The sequence below is a fragment of the Saccostrea echinata genome, unplaced genomic scaffold (assembly GCF_033153115.1).
Source record: "Saccostrea echinata isolate AGI-Se365-2 ecotype Australia unplaced genomic scaffold, CSIRO_AGI_Sech_v1 ptg000009l, whole genome shotgun sequence".
NCBI lineage: Eukaryota > Metazoa > Mollusca > Bivalvia > Ostreida > Ostreidae > Saccostrea > Saccostrea echinata.
In genome coordinates this window covers 27,787,532-27,812,359 of record NW_026889758.1, presented here as the reverse complement: position 1 = coordinate 27,812,359, position 24,828 = coordinate 27,787,532, and the positions used below count along the sequence as shown (strand labels likewise).

At 33.8% G+C, this 24,828-nt stretch overlaps 1 protein-coding gene across 1 annotated transcript; it reads right to left on the bottom strand.

Moving 5' to 3' along the window:
• Window positions 1–208: 208 nt before the first annotated feature.
• LOC133182607 (hyaluronan-binding protein 2-like) lies at window positions 209–13,457 on the bottom strand. Its single transcript, XM_061317453.1, has 5 exons — window positions 13,182–13,457; window positions 12,780–12,879; window positions 6,248–6,454; window positions 608–735; window positions 209–307 (listed from the first exon to the last, which is right to left on the bottom strand). Exons 1-5 carry the CDS (start codon window positions 13,455–13,457, stop codon window positions 209–211), a joined length of 810 nt encoding a protein of 269 aa, XP_061173437.1.
• Between the last annotated feature and the right edge of the window lie 11,371 nt (window positions 13,458–24,828).

The window sequence follows — 24,828 nt, the reverse complement described above, 5'->3', positions numbered from 1 at the left end:
AGAAACTTTTACACTATAAAATGCAGAATAGGAATGAAACATTTTTCTGAGGGAAAAAAAGGCATCCGGACCGGATTTTAAAATTTGAAAGGGCAATCAATGCTTCTATATTTAGCAAACAGATGGAGAAATATAGAGTTCAAATAGCGACAGAGTTTACTTTCCTGGGTTTGAAAATCAGAAAATGTAATTTTCAGCCTATTGATGTCTAGCACATGGGTACATCACAAAATTCCCACCGGATGCTGGAGGTAGTTGTATAGCACCATGGTCGAGATTCTCCATCCGGATTACGGCAAAAGTTTTCCTGAAGAACCGAACAAACATTATGAAAAATTATAGGGAAATTATTTTGATACCATTTTCGGCGGCAGTTTTGCCTCTTTGGATATTAATATCTTTTTATATAATACTTTAAGGTAGAAAATATTAGCAGATACAAAACATTTGAATTTTGATACAGCTGCATAATAACAGTATTGACATTCTTGAGTGATTTCGAGATCGAAGTGATTAATGTCAGTTTGTCAAATATTTTTTTAGCACCTTCAATACAAAGCAATATTATTAAATTAAGTTAAAAAAAAGCTGGTGAGGAAAACTATACCGGGTTGTTCGGTAAGTTATGGGAATGCGGACTCTGTGAATCCCATCGCTGACACGTTCTACCATTGATCGTCACGTTCTTCGTTCCCCAGTAGTTAGCACCAGTGGGATCATTCGATTCAGTGCAAACTGAAAGTAAATAAAATCGATGATTTTATTTATTTAGTCGTTTTCTGTTTAATATTGCAAAAATGTTGTTGGTCACATTTAATATTTTTTATTTTGCTATTGAAAATCAAGCCTCGAACATGGTTGTGAGATTTATACAAGTAATGACTTGGTATGGGAATTGAAAGAACAGCATGATCTTACTAAATTATTTAAAGAGGAAAATGTAATGTTTCCCTGAAAAGCCTTTTGTACAGCAGCAGTTCTTGTTATATATAGTTATGACAAGTGCATCTTCTAAAATTATGAAATTCATGGCTCCTGTGTCAATGTTCTGGTGTAAGGGTGGGATCTACTGATAATATAGTAAAAATAAATTAATTGTCTTGTCTTCTCCTTGGTATTGAGTAGATAAACAATGTGCGTAGTAATGATGAGAAAGAGTGCTTCTTCCAAAATTATTAAAACTTGTGGTCCCAGGGTCAGAGGTTCTGCCTTTTTCTCGCGGGGGGGGGGGGGGGCTAAATTGATAATGAAGTGAAAATGTGTTAATTTTTTGATTCTTTGAAAATATTCAACTAAGTGCATAATTATTAGTGAAAGGTTATAACATGGAGTTAACAAGAGGCCCAAGGGCCTTAACGGTCACCTGCGTATAATACAACAATTTAGAGGATCCATAGAGTATAAAATGAACTGAAAGGTGAAGCTTGGTAGCCCAAAAGCAAGAAAAATAGGATGATCAGGATCAACAAAATAATTAGTCTAGCATTCAGTAACAATTCATAAATTAGGTTCTAATCTGTTCCCCATTTATCACCATCACCATACAGTACTAGTATATTAACAAACTATCAGTGCTTCTGTACTATTTTAATTCCTTGTTGAAAACTCTTTCATTGGCCTCTCTTGGTCTTTGATGAAACATTTAATAAGACAAGTTATTTTTGTCTCATTTTTATTTATCTATTACTTAAAAGTCTAACTGATCATTAAAACTATGAAAGTACTACAGATTCACTATATTATCAATAGAGCCCCCCCCCCCCCCCCCCGAGAAACACCAGAGCCTCTGACCCTGGGACCAGAAGTTTGCTCATTAAGTAATCACTTTGTTTCTCTGCTTAACACTAAGGAGCAGACAGGATTATTTAATAGAATTAATGCATTTTCACTATATTACATGTATCAAGAGCCCCACCCTTACTCTGGAAGAAGCACTCTTGCTCATCATAACTATACACTTAGCTTCTTTGCTTTTTAACGAGAAGCAGAAAAGAATATTTTCAAAGAAATTTTGCTTTTTCACTATATAATCAATAGAGCCCCCCCCCCCCTTTTCACCAGAACCCTTGACCCTGGGGCCATGAAATTCACAATTTTGGAAGAGGCACCCTTGCTTATCATAACTATGTACTTAATTTGTTTAAATAATACCTAGGGCCAGAGAAGAAGATTTGCAAAGAAATAATTCACCTTCACTATAGGATCTATATATAGCCCCGCCCTAGCACCAGAACCCCTGTCCCTGGGGCCATGAATTTCACAATTTTGGAAGAAGCATCCTTGCTTATTATAACAATGTACTTGGTTTGTTTAAATAATACCCAGGAGCAGAGAAGAAGATTTTTAAAGAATAAATGCATTTTCATTATATGATAAATAGAGTCCCGCCCTTTTCCCTGATCCAGGGGCCATGAAATTCACAATTTTGGAAGAGGCATCCTTGCTTATCATAACTATGTATTTAATTTGTTTCAATAATACCCAAGAGTAGAGAACAAGATTTTCAAAGAAATAATGCACTTTCACAATATGATCTATATAGCCCCACACTAGCACCAGAATCCCTGACCCTGGGGCCATGAATTTCAAAATTTTGGTAGAGTCACCCTTGCTTATCATAACTATGTATTCAATTTGTTTCAATAATACCCAGGAGTAGAGAAGAAGATTTTCAAAGAATTAATGCACTTTCACCATATGATCTATATAGCCCTGCCCTAACACCAGAACCCCTGATCCTGGGGCCATGACTTTCACAATTTTGGTAGAGGGCTCAATGCTTATTACAATCACGCCAACAGTTTGACTGCTTGATGTCCAGGAGTAAAGAAGAAGATTTTTAAAGATAGCACTAATTTTGATGGTTTTAGCCCCGCCCCTCAGGCCCCAGGGGGGCAGGGACAATGAAATTCAAAATTTTTGTACCCCTTCACCTAGTGATGCTTTATGCCAAAATTGGTTGAAATTGGTTCAGTGGTTCAGGAGAAGAAGCTGAAAATGTTCAAAAGTGTACGACCGACGGACGACACACGACGACGGACGAAAACAGATAGCAATAGGTCACCTGAGTGACTCAGTGACCTAAAAATAGTAACGAAGAACTATTGTTTTGTTAATAGCCTGCATGATGATAGTGATAAATGGGGGCATCAGGAACTTACTTTACGAGTTGTTACTGAGTACTAGACTAATTACTTCACCGATCAGGATCATCCTATTTCTCTTGCTTTGGGGTAATAAAGCTTCATCTATCCTTTTATGTTTCTATGGATTCTCTAAATTGTTGTATTATATTTAGGTGACAATAAAGGCCCTTGCCCTTGAGCTTTTTGGGTTTTTTAATCAATAACAGTAAAACATAGGATTTTTAATACATTGTAAAATCATCCACGACCAGGCTTGGTGACATCATAGACAACTGCTTTTTTCAATAAAAATGGAACTCGTATAGGACAGGGTACGGTTTAAATACAAATCTGGCCATGTATTTTTCTAAAATATGAAAATGATGTAAGATATTAAAAATCATACCTTCTGAATCATTGATATTATATGCAGAAGATCATATAGATTGTTTTTCTCGTATGACCTCCTAAATTTGCGCATTTTCCCGTATTTTCTTAAAAGTTGCCGAAGACGTCAATTTTCAGTAGGATTTTCTTTCAGACTAGATACGAATCACGCTCGGGGGTCATAAAACTGAGACGAGCTCACTTTTGATCTCAGTCTCACTTTTCCACTACACGTATATATTCCTTTTGTAAAAGTTGATCCAAGATCAAAAGTTAGCTCGTCTTAGTTTTATGGCCTTGGAGCCAGATGTATCGCACACAAAGATTTTGAGAAATGTGATTTTTCGAAGAATTTTACACAACATATTCAAAGAATGAAGTGGACACTATTTTTAGGAAAATAATCCCTGAAATGAGTCATTGTAAGGCTTTTTATGTTTAAATCTTACAAATGTACCAAATTAATTAAGTCATATTTCCAGAATGCCCTCCTTTATGCCATATTCTCTCATAATTTATCACATTCATATTCTCAACTCATGTTTAAGCCAATTTCAAAACTTTGTGAACATATAAATTTTTTTAGAGCATAATAAACTTAAGCCAAAACTGTATCTACTTCTTTGATATTCCATAAAATATTAATTAGGCCACTTCTTTAATTTCTTGGTTTACGGATTTATTTTAATCAGGGTCGGTTGGGAGAAATAAAAATAGAAATAAAATGAAGCATTTGTTTTTTGATGACAGAAATGCAAGTACATGCACACAATATCAGGAAGCATAAACATTACTTAGTTATATTATCAGTATTTATTTCATTTAGACACCTCTTTTTTCCGTGACGCCATACCAACTTTGTCATCTACGAGAATGATATATGCATTCACAGCATTTGTTTCCTGTTTACATGGCTTGTTTAAAAAATATTAATCAAAAATATGGAACAATTTTAGACACCAACTTAGTTTAAAAAGAAACTATTTCTCTCTTCAAGCAAAAAAAATTAGGGAGAAGTTTTGAAAAGCTGGGATTATTGCATATATTCCCACAACTAAATACCTCAATTTTTTAAAAATTAAAGAAACCAAAATAATAAATTAAAAAAAATAAAAAGTGAGATGAATTATTTGTTATTAAAGTACAATTCAAATCTAGGTAGAAAATGGTCCACATGCAGCAAATAAAACAGATGAGCATTATTTATTTTTTAATTCATTTATTATTGATCTTTATAAAGAAAATCTATTTTTATAATGTAAATTTATAATAAAGATTTACAATAAAATGAATGAAAACATTTTTTTTGATTATTTAAATATAAAAATGAAAAAGATAAAGGATAGGGAATTTAGGCCCTTTTGGGTATTAGTCCAACCCTGAATTGTTTGTAAATATCCGTAATGCAAAGATGTACAGTTAACTTCATTGCAAACTGTCATGTTGATTTTATGATCAGTGCACAGCATTTAACTATAGTGTCTGAAAATTAATAATTATTTACAAAATATCGGTGGTCATTTGCCCTAGATGTATATCACTTATTTTTATAGCTCAAAGATACGATCACATGTTGATTCCTATTATGTACTTGGTTTGTTTGTTTAATAGAAATAATAGAAAGGAGCAGAGAAGATAATTTTCAAAGAAATAATGCATTTTCAATATATGATCTACATTGCTGCACCCTAGCACCAGAACCCCTGATCCCGGGGCCATGAAATTCACAGTTTTGATAGAGGACTCAATGCTTATTGCAATTATGCAAACAGTTAGTCTGCTTGATGTCCAAGAGTAAAGAAGATTACATTAATTTTGTTGTTTTTAGCTCCACTCCTCAGGCCCAAGAGGGGCAGAGACCATGTAATTCACAATTTTTGATCTCCTTCACTCATGACTGCTACATGTCAAAAATGGTTGAAATTGATTCAGCAGTTCCAGAGAAAAAGCTCAAAATTTCCAAATGTTAACGCACTACGCACGATGACGGACGAAAACGGTTAGCAATAGGTTACCTGCGGGACTCGGTTTACCTAACTTTGGTATAAGAAAAATTAAAAAAAAAGTGACTGAATAGCTTTTTTCTTTTCAAATTACTGACTGTCTTGGTAAGCAATAACCTGCTTTTCATCTATTTCATCTGCAAAGCTTTGGAAATTGCTTTAAATAATACAGGGAAATGACAACCATATCCATTTTTTAAATTAAAGACTTTCGACAAATGTCATTAACTATATATAGTATTTAGACCCTACAAATGTAAAACTATTTTTATGAAAAAATATTAAAACATATATTGAAGCTGACTTTTACTATTAATAAATGATTCTAGATATTTTTGTTGCATTTGCATGAAGCAGGATAGGGCCAATCGTCGTGTTTTAGGCAGCGATCACCCAACTTCGTTTTTTGTTTTTCTGTTTTTGTTTTTTGGCAATAATATGCGGAGTGTTTTTAGTTAAAATTTTCAATAATAGTGCTTTTTTTTAACTAAATAAATGATCATTTTAATTCTTCAAATATCTGTTGTGTTTTGTTTTTTTTTTTTTTTTTGTTTGTTTGTTTGTTTGTTTGTTTGTTTTTTTTTTTTGATCATTTCAATTCTTCAAATATGTGTTGTGTTTTTTTTCTTTTTTTGTTTTTTTTTTTTTGTTTTTTTTTTTTTTTTTGTTTTGTCAAACGGAAAACCAATCTATTTTATATCCATTTTAAATTGGTCTAAATTGATACAAAACCTTGGCAGGAAAACTTTGGTTTTTCCCATGAGCCGTTCGCTAAACACGTGACTTGATTTCCACCTACGGGAACTGTTCCTGATGCGCATGTGTACCGTTTACTGTCACCCACATAACTTCCTGATGTAAAGGAACCACTGCTGTGTAAGTTTCCTGGTAATGGGGCGCTGAAACCATAAAAAACCGGAGGCGGTTCGTGTAAACACCCTATCAAGAAACAGTGAAAAAAATACACCATGTAATAATGTTTTTCACTGTAACAATATTACTTATTATTTGCAAAATTAATATTCCAAATTTTTAGAAATGTTCGTTGCAATCATTTTATTTAACTCTTTTTAATTTTCCCAGGGCATCACTTACAGACTTGCAAAAATTCCGTAACGATTTGTGTTGGGACTTTGATGTGAACTAAAATGCTTCTCGGACCCATAATTTTACATCCACAAGAAAAAAAATACTTTTTCGTACAGATTCTGTTTCTGTTAGTAGCCATTTCTATTTTTTTTTCTATGATTGATGCTATCATGGAACACCATTACGTAAAATAATTAAGTATTTGACACCTCCAGTCACAAGTGGTTCTTTAAACAAGAGGTCCAAGGGCCTTCACGGTCACCTGAGTATAATACAATAATTTAGAGGATCCATAGAGTATAAAGTAAACTGATAAATGAAGCTTTGTTGCCCAAAAGCAAGAGAAATAGGATGATCAAGATCAACGAAATTATTAGTCTAGTATTCAGTAACAACTCTGCATAAGGTGACGTGATTTGAAAATGACATAATAATAATAATAGCTTTACTGAATAGCCTTACTGTAGAAGTAAAAATTATTATCCTTGTTTCATCAAATGGTTTGTCAATAGTTTGTCTCGTTTTAGCAATTGTTCATACGTAGAGCATGTTCTTGCGTATTGAATCAACTGGGAGACAAAGACCCCATATGCAGCTGATAAGGGTATATTACTACATATATAAGGGAAGCTGACGATGGAAAAATTGAAGTTATCACGTTTATCATAAAGCTTTGTTGTTAGGTTACCATTAAAGTATTTTCTAGTAAAATATCCAAATATGAAACAGATGTGTCAGACTATGTGGCATCTTTTATTTCAAATTCATTGGGATATATCGAGTCGACATATGAATGGGAGTAACTATTGATAATTGATAATACGTCGTCTTTATATCTAATTAAGTGTCGAGTTGAAGGCCACAGCAAGTGATTTTTTTTTTGTCATGTAGAAGTTTTTGAATAAATTCTGCCTCATATGAATAGAAAAAATAGGTCTGCTAATAAGGGGGCGCAATTGGTACCCATGGAAATTCAAACAGATTGTTGGAAGACCCGATCTCCAAAAACTACAAAGATATTGTCAATCAGAAACTCAAGAATCTTTTTAATATCAACTTCAGAGTACTTGTTTGTACAATCAGAATGTTTTTAACAAAATAATTTTGTAAATGACCAATGATTGATAGATTGATTGTGTGTTGTTTTACGTCTCGTTCGAGAATTTTTCACTCATATAGAGACGTCACCATATACCGGTGAATGGCTTTAAATTCAGACCTTTAAAAAACACACAAGCCAAAAAATAAATCACAGACATTATAGTCATAAGGATGACTCATTCAAAGCATTGGAATTTATTAATCTATTTTTCTTTTAGAAAGATCTCCTTCTTTAGCAGAATCAAGATATTAAATGATTAAACTATAAAACTTTACCAAATATGACATATAAATAATTAGGGAAATTGACAGAATTAAAAGATTTTGACCAGAATAATAAATTTCAGGACTGATTTTATTTATTTCTATTGATATGGGGTGTCCAAAACCAAGGCGCACGCGGACGCTAAACATAGGAAAAACATGGAATAGCTTTAACTATATTTACGTCACCAGTACTGACATGTCCAACAGGACTATAGTTGTAGGGCGAAGAAGAACATGAACACATCGGAGGATTATGTTTCAGATGCTCGACATCTAGATCGCTTTTATCCGACTGACAAAACATAAATAATTTTTTTCGGATAGGGTACCCAATGGCCAATAAAATACTAATAAATCAAATAAAATAAACTTGAGTTATATCTTCTATTTATATCTTTTCATTTATAAACAAACTACATTACTTCCAAAGTTCACTCCGAAATTCAGTTTCCTTCCCGAGATATGCTGAAATAAATTCCAAAATGACCTATTTTTCTTTACTCGAAATTTATAGTAAAGAGAGAATGGATCGAATTTTCCCATACTCTTATCATTTACCTATAAGCAAAAGCCAAGTCGCAAAACTTCATCTGATTGGATCGCATGGTCTTACCAAATTACCAACACAATTTTTTTATCTGTTTTTTTTTTTTTTATTTTATTTTTAAAATCACAGAAATTAGATAATACATTCCGGATAAATACATCATTAATCAATATGGCTGTACAACTGTTTAAGCAGATGTTTTATAATGTTTTATAATGTTTTATAATGTTTTTACTCGAAAGGAATTATTAGAGACAAACTTACGATCTAGAGTAAAAAAGTAAACTTAGCAATGTGGAAAGATTATGCACATGCTATGCAACTGTTCGCAGCAGTTCAAACACGGTATACACTGTACCTGTATATACACTGTAACAGTATACAAGTATATATATGTAAATGTCCAGAGCCCCAAGCTAATGAATAATAGGTCAATTCTGGAACTGATTTCAGCATATTTTGGAATGTATACGGAAGTTTGGAATGAACTTTGGTAGTAAATAGATTGTGAATATAAAGTATAATTTTAAATCATTTGATTTATTAGTATTTCATTGGTGAAAGTAGGTATCTTGTCTAAGGATTTTCACATCTTTATTTTTTTAATACACCCAGTGCTTGTGCTTTCGATTTGGAGTTTTGAATAAATTGTAGCGAAAAGTCCATTTAGAACATACTAAAAATATGAATTCGATACAACGAACTGTCCATTTTGATAAAACGTATTTAATTCGTTATAACGTTTTTTTTTAATTCGTGATAATGTAAAATTCGTTTAAACAAATTCTTAAATTTGCTATGATAAATCAAATTCGTTAAATCGAGTTCGACAGTGAGGACCTTTCGAAAAATATTTATGAATTTGATAAATTTGATAAATTCGCTTAAACGTATATAATTTGTTGTAACAAATTCAAGAATTCGTTAACACGAATTTAAGGATTCGTTATAATGAATACAACAAATTTGTTATAGCAGTAGTTCGTTATACAGGCACTTGTTTCGTATACAAGGGGTCACCGTCGTTATCTTTCCACATGGTACCTCACTCAAGTTCAGGCATCCCCGCTTCAAGCTCGTATTTTATTAATATATCAATCATTAACATACTTTAAAATGACATCGTTCGCTTCGAGAGACTTTTTTCTTGTCAAACTAATCGTTTCAGACGTCTCTGGTCGAGCCTCCTTATTGTAAACCACTAATCTATTCCTCAAAAGTTACATGTACCTCGATACATTTTAAGACTCTAGACAAGATACATGTACAAGTACTCCCGGTTAGGGTTGAAATCAGAGACCTCAGAATGGAAAACTCGGAAGTCTCTGTTTATAACCCCAGTATTTACAAAATACATGTACCACAGACTTTGCGTACCACGGCATATCGCGTATTTATTATTTAGTATTATGATTTAATTTTAAGTAGTTCTTATGTAATGTATATAATAAACAGTTATATGGGAATTGTTTCTCTCAATCATATCAAAGATGGAATTCCATCTGGTTCATACATTAATCCAATGTGAATGCACTAAATTATCTTCCCTCCTTTCAGCATATTTACAGCATTGTCAGATACACACTGCTGAAGGATTAAGAGGATTTGGAAGCTTCTATTCTTTACAAGCCTTCCTGATGACAGACAACATAACCAAATTCAAAATTACTTCTTATTTCATGTTCTTTATTGTTTTTAAGTTATTTACAGCAAAGTTAAAAAGTCAAATAAATACATGTACATAATATAGATTATCAAACAAAATCACGTCTGCGTGACTTCTTACATGGGCCTGGTTTGAAGGACATTCTTCATCTCCAACTTTTCATCGATAAAAGTGCATGGACTGTAACATATGACTCGAGATCAGTCCATCACTAGTTATTGTACGATTTTGAATCAGTTATATTTTCATAAATATCATATAAGTAACAAAACACGAACTAAAGTATAATGATGTGTTTCATAGTGTTCATATATTCTCCTGTTATAGTTCGATCGTTACTTTGGCCCTAAAAATAAAATGTTTTATGATACGTTCCTGTATTGTTGACGACAAGGTTTTGATTGCTTTTCCCTTACAGTGTTATGCATTTTGGAATGATGACTTCTCTAAATTCTTTTCGAACCAGAACGTTGTATTTTTTTTTTGTTGTTGTTTATAATTCCTAGAATACTTTGATTACAAATAAATATTTCAAGACAAAATTTTAAGATGCCTTATATCATCCCATGCATATAAAAGTATATGTTTTAAAAAAAAATTGAAGCTTCCACTTCTTACTCGTCTTAGAATAAGATGAATAGCAAAATGATACGTTAATTAGTTTTCTTCTTTAGTAGTTTCCAGCATCCAGTATAATGCTAATTAAACATTAACGTGAAATCTCAGGGGCAAATTTTGTGATTTGGCAATTTGTAATAAAACTCTGTTAAATATAACCTTTTCTTATATTAAAATGTTAGATTGTGTTTTCTTTACTATCATTTATTGTAATAGATGACCTATTTTAGTCTTTGAAGGGTTTTATTGTTTTTATTAAGTGGAGGCAGACACTTCACAGGTATAAAGGTCTTATTTTGTTGAATAAGTCCATTGTAAACATGCAAAATTGCATAATGCAATTTTAAAGGAATCCGATACTTGCGGAGAAAAAATTCCGTTGCATGACAGATTCGCCAGCGTTAACTCTCCTTTAAGCATATTTAAAACAACGACCAATTATAAATATCAACTCAACATGTAAACACCTGCCGTGTGCTCCTTGTCATAAAAAGGAAAAATAGGTTGACAATTCGGTTGAAAATAATTGCCTTACAATTTGAAGGAAAAACGTCAGTCAACATTCAACTTAGCGATGAATTGTATTTGTTACTAGGTCATCGACCATAAAATTTGCGAAATGTTGACTTCTAACGAGATTTATAATATTCTTGTATCATCAGCTTAGTTCAAAGGTGTGCCATTGAGTTCAAAGGGATATATCGGATCAACGTAAGAATGAAAAGGAATTTTGTTAATTAATCAAACGGCGTCGATATATCTTAATATTTACATTTCCAAATATTTTTCCTTAATATTCTTTGCAAATTAGAAAAAGTTCATGTTCTCATGAACTACCTTGGAATGAGTAAGAATATTTCCATTGTGATATGGTGGAAGTCAAAAAATAGTGCAAACTTTTTTTTCCAAAAATGATCGCTGACTGACAAAAATATGTGGCAAGTCATCAGAAAAATAATGTAGATATAAGAGATGAATTTAATTTTTGAGAATTCATGAGGACATGAACTACGACGCTTCACGCCGGCATATTTCATGAAGCGCGCTAGCTTCACGCCTGCATATTATCATGAAGCGCTAACGCGCTTCATAAAATATGCCGGCGTGAAGCGTCGTAGTTCAAGTCCTCATGAATTCTCAAAAGTTAAATTCATCTCTTAAATGTAGAATTGAAGGTCGCAGTGCAGCAAGAGACTTCTTGTTTTCATTTAGAAGTTTTTAAATAAATTCCACTTCATATGAATACAAAAACAGGTCTGCTAATAACGGGGCACAATTATTTCCCATGGGACTTCTAAGAGATTGTTGGAAGATCTGATCTCCAAAAACTACATAGGTATTATCAATCAAAAACTAGAGTATCTTTTAAATAGCAGATTCGGAATATTTGTATGTAGAAAACAATTTTAAGCAGAATAAGTTTATGGCCTATAACACGGTATGTATATTTATGAGGTCCATTTATATTAGGAAAAATTTTCTATGATATCAAAAAAACCTGGTCTTTAATTTATCGTGGATGGGGAATGATTGTATAAAGCGCTGAAAATTCGTACGTTTTGATGCTGTTGATTTTGGTAAAAAAAACTTTTGATTTCAAATTTTCTATTAAGTTCCTTGGAGTAGGTATTCGCGTCTATGTATAGTAAGTCAGAGAAAAGGAACCAAGGATTTCCACTACTATATTTTGTAGCAAATATGTTGTTTGTGGGTGTTTTCGTTTGTGTCAATGGTCTTTTCCCTTGTGATTACTTTTCCTCCTGTGGGTTATTGTTTCAGTTTATAGAACTGCGGGTAATATACAGTCATTAGAAGAAAAGAAAAATTCCTTGATTAGAAACATGTATGTTAATCAGCCAGACTCGTCCTCTTGAAAATTAGTTGGTAAATTCCTCATTTTTATCACAATCTGTAATGCTTTACCTTTTTAATCAGCTGTAAAATGTCAAACTTAAAAAGGATAATAAAACACTTACTTGAACTTATACACACTGTTTTCCCCGAGTGTAGAACTACACACCTCTTTCCCAGTGGACATGCAACAGTATTGCAAGCCCCTGTGGTGGATTTTACATCCTGAAAAAAATCTATAAATTTATATGGGGAAATATTCAAGCTGTTTTCTTACTTGTAGTAACTTATATACTTTACTTTGTGGAGTTCATTGTTTATAAATGCTTTCTCAGATTTCGGAGGGAGATACTTATTTTGCAGCCTTAAGTCATACATGTAATTTGTTCATTGAAACTTTTGCCGTTAAAAAAGATTGATACTAATAAATAAAAATATATTTTGCGAAAATCATAGTTAACCCCCCTTTGAGTTTGTATTTTTTCTATTACATCGAAACATGCTAATTTAACACATATAAAACGTACTGGAGGAATAGATTGCCTCGAGATGTAAATGAAATCCTCTGTTTCACTTGTGTTTTCCGTGACAGAATGATTTCCAGATTCCTGTTGTGAATTCATCTCGCATAAAAGGCGAGTTCTGCTGAAATTGATGGAGAGACAGTCTCTGTGGACGAAGCAGAGCTTTAAGCATTCTTTTTGACTCGTCGGACTCTCTTTCTTGAAATCAAAGCCAAACAACCTACGCCCTGCTTTCACGGAAATAACACACATCCAAAAAATTACATTCATATTATTCATTTTATGAAGTGGCAAATCACTGAATTTTAATTTCCTGAATCTCCTGTTTTCTCCGAGTGCTTACATTGGTCCGTTTTATCGTACAACTTACTTGGTCTAATTAGTTATCTTTATGGAACACTTTGATCACAGTATCAATAATTCATATGTAATTATCCTATGCAGTGTGAGACTGCGCTATATAATTTATGTCTGACTTCCAATGCAAGTTTATTCTCGGTCTTACTTAGCAATAGAATATAATCAATCAATTAACTGTGTATTTTGAAATGTCATATATACCTGCAGTATCCATAAATTCTATACTGCTGACATGGATGTGCGTGTCAGTTAAGTTGAGGCATAATTTTACAAAATTAATACTAATCAAAGTACTGAGAAGTACAGAGAGCCGGGCTCATTGAAATTATTTACAAAGTAGTGAACAAAGACCGTTTTACGTGAAACATACATGTACATTGTAATAACGGTTAATAACAAGAAGTTTAGAAACTAGAAGAATATAGGACACAGAAAGGTATTTCTATGGCATAAAAATGTCAAAAAATTGAATAAAATATACATGTAGTTAGAATTTAACAATGTAAAGAAATTATCATATGTCTTATGAATACCAAATACAGAAGTACATGTAAATAAGACATTGATGCAGCCTCAGCGGGGAGTTTTGATGCAAGGTTTACATCAGGTCACGTGCTCCCCGCATTAATGTTAGTCTGGTAACACAAACTCTATTTAAAGAATGTGACGCAGACAAGGGGGGGGGGACCTTTTGCAAATTTCAAACAAATAATTAATCGAAGAACATGAGAGAAAGTATATCACAATTAATGTTTATTTGTTTTGACAATGCCTCAGTTTACTTTGACTTCGTGTTTGTACGAGAGACATTTGAAAAGCTCTTAGAACTGCTTGCTAAAATATAAATCATTTACGGAAGTTAATAAGTTTGATACCATTAACAAGAGGTGGAAAATTTGCACTTAAATTGACGTCACTTTCTTATTTCTATGACGTAATAATCTCGATTCTTGTTTAGCATACTGAAAAGTAGCGTTTTTGTCCACATGAGAACATCGAAAATGTGCTGTCAAAGGCTTCTTTGAAAAAAATATTTCAAAGAAAATTTGCATGGAGATAGAGTAAGACTAAGAATGGTATTGTAAATCAGCAATTCCATCTTTTATTTTATTTTGCTTGGTTAATAAGCACGGTTAATGACCGGTTATTTTATCATAGGTATTCATAAAAGATTTTTATTTATAAATAACTGGATTCTTGGTGCATTATATAGCCCTCCACTATGTTGAATAAAACATATTCTATATAAAACTGAAGCATAACAATGCAGCTTTCCACAAATGTATCTTGAGTATCAGGACTCTTACCGTTTACGAATAAAACGTACGAAAGTCTTCCCCTGGACTTGTTTCTGTGCGTATTTTGTTTCATATTATTTCAACTTCGGCGATCCAAAACTCACTATTGCTTTTGATTTTCGACTCAAAAAACAAATCTGAGTTTCATTGCCATGTAAAATCCTATTTATTTGCCGTGATTAAAAATTTTCGAACATGTCAGAGATAGACATGAACTTTTAGACTCAAATTTTGACTTGTCCGAATATGAAACTTGGTTGCCCAAAATTTTAAAGAAGAAAAAAAAACTCAATTATTTTATTAATAATCTAATAACTCAGAAAATAGAACTTAAAATGTTAACACTGGAAGGTAATTTACGCTTGATAACGTTATTATAAATGAGTAATGATTAAAGAAATACTTTGAGACAATGTCATTAATCATTTATTTCAAATGATTTACATCAATCAGTATTTAAACTGCATTTCGTGCGGCCTGTGGGTCGTGTGCAAGTAAAAAATGTAATAAAAAAAAAAATAAATAAATTCAACAAATCATCCTCTCCTTCATCCTCCGGATCCTCTGCCTTAAAGCGTGTTCTTATTTGTCTCTGTCCTTGGGTGAAACATATATGAAGAGCCCTCCCTGCATTATATTCATCAAGCGAAGGGCCCTCAATTGACAGTCAAAAGGTGGTTCATCATATCTGTAGCGAGTCTTGACCTCCAATCAGATTTTATCCTTTTCATACAAGAGAAACCCCTCTCACATACAGCGCTGGACACTGGAATGACCATGACAACCTCTATCAACATGAGATTTTTAAATCTGTCATGTCGAGTTACGGTGGGGATAGAACTACGCTGGTGCCATTTTGGTTTTAACGAGTAAATTTGGGACACCCTTAGGCTTAGCTGAACCTCTTTTGAGCTTTAATCGTTCCCACAAAATTGGTTTAAACACCCGACGAAATAATGCCAGCAAATACTGCAACACCTTCCACTATTCTCCTGTGATTGTCAACTTTGTGATTTTTCACAGCAGCGTCTTTTTAATCCAACATTTTGCACGAGATTCGATAATAACATGCTTTGTTTGACACACTCTTCAACCACCTCAGAACGATTTACAGTCAACTCGTACCCAAACTCGAGTCGTACCCAAGGAGTCAACTCGTACCTAGAACTGTTACTTACATATACAGTGTGATACTATATACAAAGATATGTACTAACTTTTCGGAGTTATTACACAATAAAAATTACAGTGACGTCACAATATTTGTATGTTTTTGTGATCTGTCCAATTATATTAAACTCAAATTTCCGATAAAAGGTTAACATTTTTCACAGTTCTCAGAACTTTTCAAATGCGTATTGTCTCAAAAGCGGCACCGGTTGAGCATACGTACTATATTCTTACTCGTAAATTGATTTGGCGGTGAGGAAGCAGCATATCCGGTTGACAAACGTGACCGAAGCCGGATATTGCTCTACGAGCAATGATCCCGGCTAGAAAACAAATAATCTATAGGTACTGTGAGCACTGAACTCACAAAATGATACCTCTGCTCCCATATGAGTATAACGGCAAAGTCCCATACTATGGCAATATGTAAGATTCTAAATATTGTATTATCCCGCCCCCCCCCCCCTTCGAAGAAGGGCGGGCATATTGCTTTGCTGCTGTCTTTCGGTCGGTCTGTCTGTCGGTCCACCAAGTTTCCGTTCATTCTCTTCGCAGAGAGTGCACATACTGAAATGATATTTGCTATACAGCTTTATCATAAAAATATCTAGATCAAGTTCTGTTTTGGGAACGATCAAGCAATATTTGAGTTATGCCCCTTGGACTTTGAAAAATTCCAACTATTTGCAGTTTCCCTTCATTTTCTTCGCAGAGGTTGCACATACTGAAATGAAATTTGGTATACAGATTTATCTTAAGAGTAAATAGGTCAAGTTCTGTTTTGGGTACGATCGAGCAATATTTGACAGAGTTATGCCCACTGGACTTTGAAAAACTCCAATTATTTGCAGTTTCCGTTCATTTTCTTCGCAGAGGTTGCACATATTGAAATGAAATTTGGTTTACAGATTTATTATAAGAATATCTAGGACAATGTTTCTTTGGGTACGATCGAGCAATATTTGACAGAGTTATGCCCCTTGGACTTTGAAAAACTCCAATTACTTGCAGTTACATTTACATTTACTTCGCAGAGAGTGCACATACTGAAATGAAATTTGGTATACAGATTTATCTTAAAAGTAACTAGGTCAAGTTCTGTTTTGGGTACGATCGAGCAATTCTTGACAGAGGTATGCCCATTGAACGTAGAAAAATTCCAAATATTGGGCGTTACGGGGCATAAGTGTTTCACAAACATCTCTTGTTTGAATTTAATTCATAGGTATAGGAGGAGTTGTGGATAAGAGATGGTACCCAATATATTATAGAAAGTATGACTTTGTGCGGGTTTTCTATTGGTGCTTGCTCACTTTGTGTGCAGTGAGGCATGGATAAGTATGATTACTTCACATTATGCTGATTTTATTACCAGTCCGTTTTCATATTAACCAGAACTGGTCTTCTTTGTTATTTCATCGAAGAAGTTACTGTTTGGTCACAAATAGCCCTACTACTTTTTAATCTTTGATTGCAAATAATGCTCTAAAGGAGACACATATTGGAAAGCGATTGTTCATTCGTTGTTTTCAAAACAGTTCAAAGTCAAATGTATCACTGAATTTAAGTGCAAAATTGGGCGGGGGGGGGGGGGGGGGATGCTCCTAATTTCTGAAATTTCAAGCCTTCGAAAATAAAGAAGGATAACTCTTCCATTAGGATTTTTTAATTAAAAAAAAAATGAATGCATCTTGTATTTTCCATTTATACATTTTCTTCAATTTGTATAATTCACTTTTTAAAAAAAACATATTTAGGCACACTATAATTGTAGATTACTATGGAATATTATCCGTCTGTTTTCAAAAAATACATGTATTACCGGTAATGCTCTGATGGAGACACATCTTGGAGTTTTCCCAATTTATTATGTTTATGGTTTGTTGAAGATTCAACAAATAATGAGACATTTCTTTTCACTTTTATATCAGCACTATATTAGGGAACTCTTGCCTATAATAAAAAAAAAGAAACAAAAATCATTTTTATTAAATTAATCAAATTCGTAAAAATAATCAAATTTAGAATTTATCATATTGAAATGTGGGGATATTTCAATTCCTACTCATTAAGGCAAATAAATATACAGGAAAAGTTTCGTATGTTATCCCATACTACCTTCTTTTAAATCCTAACCCTTCCACATACATGTAGGCCTCTTTCAAGAATATTAATTGCAAGAATTTAAAGGTATTTTAATCTTATTATACCCCAGCTTCAAAGGAGGGGGGGTATACTGTTTTACCCTTGTCTATGTGTCTGTCCGTAACAAATTTTCGTCGCAGTTTTCTCATCAAGTACTCATCACAGATGATTGAAATTTTAGCACACTCTTTGTTTAAGCATGCCATATGGTGGGATTCATTTTTGTTAAAAAAACCGATGTCAACTTCATGTTTATATGTGCATCTGTCCACAACAAATTTCCGTCACAGTTCAACTACTCAGCGCAAATGCTTGAAATTTTTACACAATCTTTGTTTAGGCATGCCATATGGTGGGATTCATTTTTTTTTTAATCCGACGTCAACTTCCTGTTTTTCGTGCGACTGTCCGTACCAAATTTCCGTAACTGTTTTCTCAGCAACTACTCGGCGCAGTTGCTTGAAATTTTAGCACAATCTTTGTTTAGACATGTCAAATGGTGGGATTCATTTTTGTATGAATTCGATGTCAACATGAGGGTATATTCACATAAGAGCGGGGGAATTACTAGTGAGCATTCGCTCACAGACTTGTCTTTATTTATTTATCATTTACAAGTCTACCTGACCATTAAAAACTATAATAGTACTTTTTATACCCCCGCTCCGAAGGCAGACCTGTTCACTCTTATGATTTCGCCGTATTTTGTACGGATTTTAAGTCCAAAATACGTCTTACGTTTTGCTATAATGAAATTATGGAAATCCGTTCATATGGATTTTAGCAATTAGTTTTCGTTATTTGTCTCAGTTTGACGCTTTTAAATCGCTAAAGAAGAGAAAATTTTCAAACATTTAAGTTGCCAAAACGCGGTGGTTTAAAAAAAAATCACTCAACAGAGAGCAGTGTATGACCTTTTGCTTTGTTATTAAACCATGTTTTGGTAATCAGAAATGTAGTTTTTTATAAGTAATATATATGTACAGTCGATGAAAAGTGAAATCTTACGGGCAAATGCCAAATCTCACTGATAAATCTAATGAAAAATACTGAGAGACAACAATTTGGGTAAACAGTTCTGCGAAGGGGAGCGGGGTATACTGTTTTACCCTTGTGTGTCTAGCTGTCTGTCTGTCCGTAACAAATTTTTCGTCACAGTTTTCTCAGCAACTTCTCATCGCAGATGCTTGAAATTTTAGCACATTCTTTGTTTAGGCATGCCATATGGTAGGATTCATTTCTGTAAGAATCCAATGTCAACTTCCCGTTTATCTGTGCGTCTGTCCGTACCATGCATGATAAATAGTGGTCGCAGTTTTCTCAGCAACTACTGATTGCAGATGCTTGAAATTTTTGCACGCTCTTTGTTAAGGCATGTCATATGGTGGGGTTTATTTTTGTACGAATCCGATGTCAACTTCCTGTTTATCCGTGCGTCTGTCCGTACCATACATAACAAATTTTGGTGGCAGTTATCTTAGCAATTACTGATTGCAGATGCTTGAAATTTTAGCACGCTCTTTGTTAAGGCATGTCATATGGTGGGATTCATATTTGTACGAATCCGATGTCAACTTCCTGATTATCCGTTCGTCTGTCCGTACCATACATAACAAATTTTCCTTGTAGTTTTCTCAGCAGCTACTGATTGCAGATGCTTGAAATTTTAGCATACTCTTTGTTTAGGCCTGCAATATGGTGGGATTCATTTTTGTACGAATCTGATGTTAACTTGTTGTTCATCCTTGTGTCTGTCCATAACTGAACTTGTGTACATTCACATCGGAATGTATATTCACTTCAAAGCGGGGGTATTACTACTGAGCATTGGCTCACAGACTTCTTGTTATATTATACATTAAAATTTATTTGTATAATTCTTTTATTTAATTGACCTATCAATTTCATTTTTTAAACTGATCAATTATCATAGGTGAATAGCAAATGGAAATAACTTCTCTCAGTTGAGTACAAATTGAGTTGAGTTCACAAGAACAATAGAGACTGACCTGTCCAGCACCAGAACACCTGACCTAGTTGTCCAGAATTTCTCAAATCTGGTAAAAATACTCTTGCTTATTACAACTTTGTACTCTGCCTCCTAAATGCCCAGGAGCACATGACAGGATTTTCAAAACATTAATGCATTATATAATCAATAGAGTCCCCACCTAACACCAGAACCCCTGATGAAGGGGCCTTGAATTTAACCATTCTAGAAGAGACATTCTTGCTCATCATATCTAAGATGTACTTAGCTTATTTGTTAAAATACCCAGGGGCAGAGAAGCTTTTAAAAAAAATAATGCAATTTTGCTATATAATCAACAAAGCCCCGCCCTAACACCAGAACTCCTGACCCAGGGGCCATTAATTTAAAAATTTTGTAAGAGACATCCTTGCTCATCATAACTAAGCACGTAACTGCTAAATAACAGGGAATAAAGATGATGTTTAAAGCATTAATGCATTTTCTCTATCACGATAATATTATATCAATAGAGCCTAGTTTTAACACTAGAAGCTATGACCCAGGGGTCATGAATTTTACAAATTTGGAAATGGCATCTTTCCTCATCATGACAATACACTAAGTTTACCTGCTGAGCTGATATATGTTGCAAAATTTACAATTCGTGCTGGGCTTGAATTCATGGGTCTCATCATTCCTCGAAATCAACGAAAATTAAAACCAATTAAAATTAGTGATTTCAGGGTTTATATTTTTTTTTTTACATCCAGTTTGTCCAATACATTTTCGTAATGGTCCCATGAGGATGGTACCATGCGGAAGACGGGCAAGTCAGCTTTGATGCATCCTTTTGAAAAGGCTGTTACACCATCCTTCTCTGTATAATTCTGATTTCTCAGTACAGATAAAGGACGCCATAGGATTAGTACAAGGTATGGATGTAAGCTAGTTCAAGACATTTGGTGATGTATAGAGATCCTATGTCAGGTCGTTAAACACCTGCTTTGCTTTTGCTAGAACTGTGATGAATGTGTTTGATCATTATGATGTAAAATATTCACACAAGTCTTTTCAGCAGAAAGATTATATCGAAGAAGTACGTTTGGTTGAAAAAATTGTTTATCTAGCTATTGTTGGAAGAGTCCTACAGGATTGGAACTCAAAGAATAAGCAAGCATAAATGCAATACTTAGACGAGTTTTTAAACACACATTTTGAACAGCAGTGAGGTTTTGTACTGGTCAGTTTTCTGTCTGAGGCTGTCCGCATACACACACACATGCTCGAAAGATTGTTGTAATCTGTTACACACCAGACAATCATAGATGATGATTTCGTACAGTCTTTGAGAAAGATGAAAATAATCCAGATTATATGATGTGTGTAAATGGTTCCGTGACGTTCTCTTGTTCGGACTAAAAGAAACTACGTTTATCAATCTCCGAACAAGACCAGAAAAAAATCAGTTGAGGTGTGAGACGTAAAAGAACAAGGCCGTAAGCGCCGAACAGAAGTCTAATTAAAGCTCTTAACAAATCATTGTGTAAAATTAGAAATAAGATTAAGTAAATCTTTACTCGTGGTTTTAGCTTGCGGGAGATCCCATTATGATATCCTCCAGATACAAAATATATTCATCCGAGTTCAACATACTTTAAACTTAGTTGATGTATTATGTCATAAAGTATTCTGAAGTAAATTACTTATATGAAGCTTAATGCAGTTTTTTTTCATTGTTCTGTTAAAGTTTTGTATCTACTTTCTAATGCTACATGTCTACGGCTATAGAAAAGGTTTACAATAACATTACAATAACTTTAAAAGTAGAATAGCTTCGAAGCAAATACTTCTGCATATAAAGAGATTGACGGAAATTATTCTGCTCTTTTGTAATTAATGTACCCAAGTTAGCTAAGGAATTATCGATGCAAATATATAAATGAAACTGTCTGTAAACAATTTTTTCAACACGCCACTCTTCCTACAATTTTGGTCTGATTTCAATATGACTTGGCACACAAGTAAACTATATTACTATACTTAATTATGTGTATTCGTTTTTGATTTCGATGAACGATGTTCCCATAGTAACTAAAATAGAGATTTCTTTGAAATAATTTCAAAACGCTAATTTTTGTGTTGAGAGGTCCTCCTACGGACGAAATCTTGTTCTTTGCCCTTTTCCCTGCTTCTCCAGTACTCTCCTGAACGTTCCCTGCTCCACCTCTCCATGTCCGTTTCTTTTTTAACTTCGTATGGCTTGGCTGCCACCGCAATGTATTGAGTCTCTGGAAATTTATCCCCACTTGCCTTTTCTCGTTGTGTGATCCTTATATTTCTCGACATGGCATGTGAATTATCTTTATTTGAAACACCGATATCGGCACAGAGTACACAAATAAGGTACATTGAACAGTGGAACGTGCACTCTCAAAACATGATTAGTTTCAATGTTAGTTTTTTTTCAAGCTGTCCGCATGCAGGGGCGTAGCCAGGGTACTTTTGATGTGGACTCCCGAGTAGGCAGTGGGTATAGGGGCCGCCTTAAGGCCCCCAATGGGTCCAGGGCAAAGTCAATGAATAGAATCAATAATTATTTGGAATCTAAAATAGCTGCTGAGCCTTATTTCGATTTTAAAAATTTCCACTCCTAAATAGTTTAACTATTTTGCGTGAAGAATCGTGCATTCGCGTTAGCAATCGTGATAGATCGTGTAACGTGTAGAATCGTGTGCGTGAAGGATCGTTCGTGTAACAGGTTTAATCGTGCGGAATTGTTCGTGTAACGTGATCGTTCGTGTAAGCTGTCAACAATAACTATACAGCCACTGTAGTCCTACTGGGGTATTTCTTCAGCGCTCCCCTCGTTGACAGTGACTGGGGCATAACCATCCTTATAGTTTGACATACCGCTGGGCTTTCACACCCATTTTTGTACTGGGGCCGGGGCTAAAGGAATTGGGAAAAAAGCGTTGTTTTTATAAAAATTGAGAAATTTTTACCAGTCATAATTTTAATCTTGAAACAAGAAAAATTAAATAAACACAGAATAATCATACAAACTGAAAACAAATCATCTTATTTATTCAAGGTAGATCTTAATTAGACATGTAATTGGCTGTTCAGATGTTTAGAACTTTAAAATAAAATGTTTGTCTTTAGATGTCCTGAAATGCTCTAGGGCTCTGGTCAGAACTTTAAATGTTTGTCTTTGGATGTCCTGAAATGCTCTAGGGCAGGGTTTCAGTAACCACTAACTCAGAATCTGTTAATTGTAGAGCGGCAGTTTGTTGTTTAAACAAAGTGTCTATTTTCTTACATTTGTCAGCTGTCTAAGTAGAAATCTTTTTTCTATAGTATTCGCATTATGCGACATGTTTGTGAATAAACAAGTCGTACCTAAGAGAATTCGTAATTTACTATAGTTGACTTTCGCTTTCATATTAAACTGGTTCCAGCATGTATACGAACTACCAGTTTACAACACGGAAGTGTTTCCTTCATATCTTCACAGTGTTTTTACGACAGTCAAAGATCTGCTTTTTATTTATTTATTTTTTTTTTACAGAAATAAATTTTAAGCAATCATACCACAGGCACTTGTTCCTGTAATAAATTGTATAATAATAACACAAGGTATCCAACTCCGAATTACACGGAGTACCCCCCTCCCTCAGAATCGCACTCTTTTACAATTTCAGAGGACATGCACTGGTAAACTCTTTATATCTATGTCTTCTACGATAATTTATCTACACAACCATATATGGCAAGCTTGTCTTTATTTTCTTTCATCTCCATAAACAGCGTCAAAACTCTGCTCGCCGAGCGAAAAGTCGAATTCAACCATGGAATGGAATGTGCTAGTCCCGGGCAGAATGCAAAAATTGAAATCAATGAGTAGAAAAATTTATTAATACTTCCCAGATTTTTAGATAAATAAAAGAAATATACTGCAAGAAAAATATCGTGAAACAAAAGCTTTGTTACTTTAGAAACAGTCTGAACTCAGCCACTGTAATGTGCTATTTTTATCTGCTCAAAAATCCAAGATTTTTCGTACTTTTCGGGATTTTATAAGATAACCGCTAAAACATGTTTAAAAATGGAGCAGGAACAAACTGAGAAAAGATTATGCATAAATTAACATGATGACAACAATATTGAAATATCAATTATAATAAAAAGGAATTCTTTCAAAGTGCATTGTATGTAAGCACAGAGAATTCATAAATTTCACAACCACATGTTCCCCCCCCCCCCCAAAAAAAATGTACAAACAAAATTTGTACAAACAATAAATAAATTAAAAAAAAAGAATATAATGTGATAACAAGTACATGATTTTTTTTAAGGGTTGTGAATAAAACTAGTAAATTTTAATTCCTCTATAATGAAAGTAAAGTGTTACAGACATGTTAAAGGGAATTATGGAGCAACGAAACATAAATTCCATGGCAACAAGTTTGTTCAAATCATGACCCCTGGGGTAGGGTGGGGCCACAATGGGGGATCAAATTTCTATAGGAATATATAGGAAAATATCTTAAAAATCTTCTTCTCAAGAACAACAAAGCCATGTTTAGTCACATTGATATGGAAGCATTCTCAGATATTGTAGATTCAAGTTTGTTCAAATCATGACCCTCTGGGGTGGGGTGGGGGCATAATGTGGGATCAAAGTTTTACAAAGGAATATAAAGGA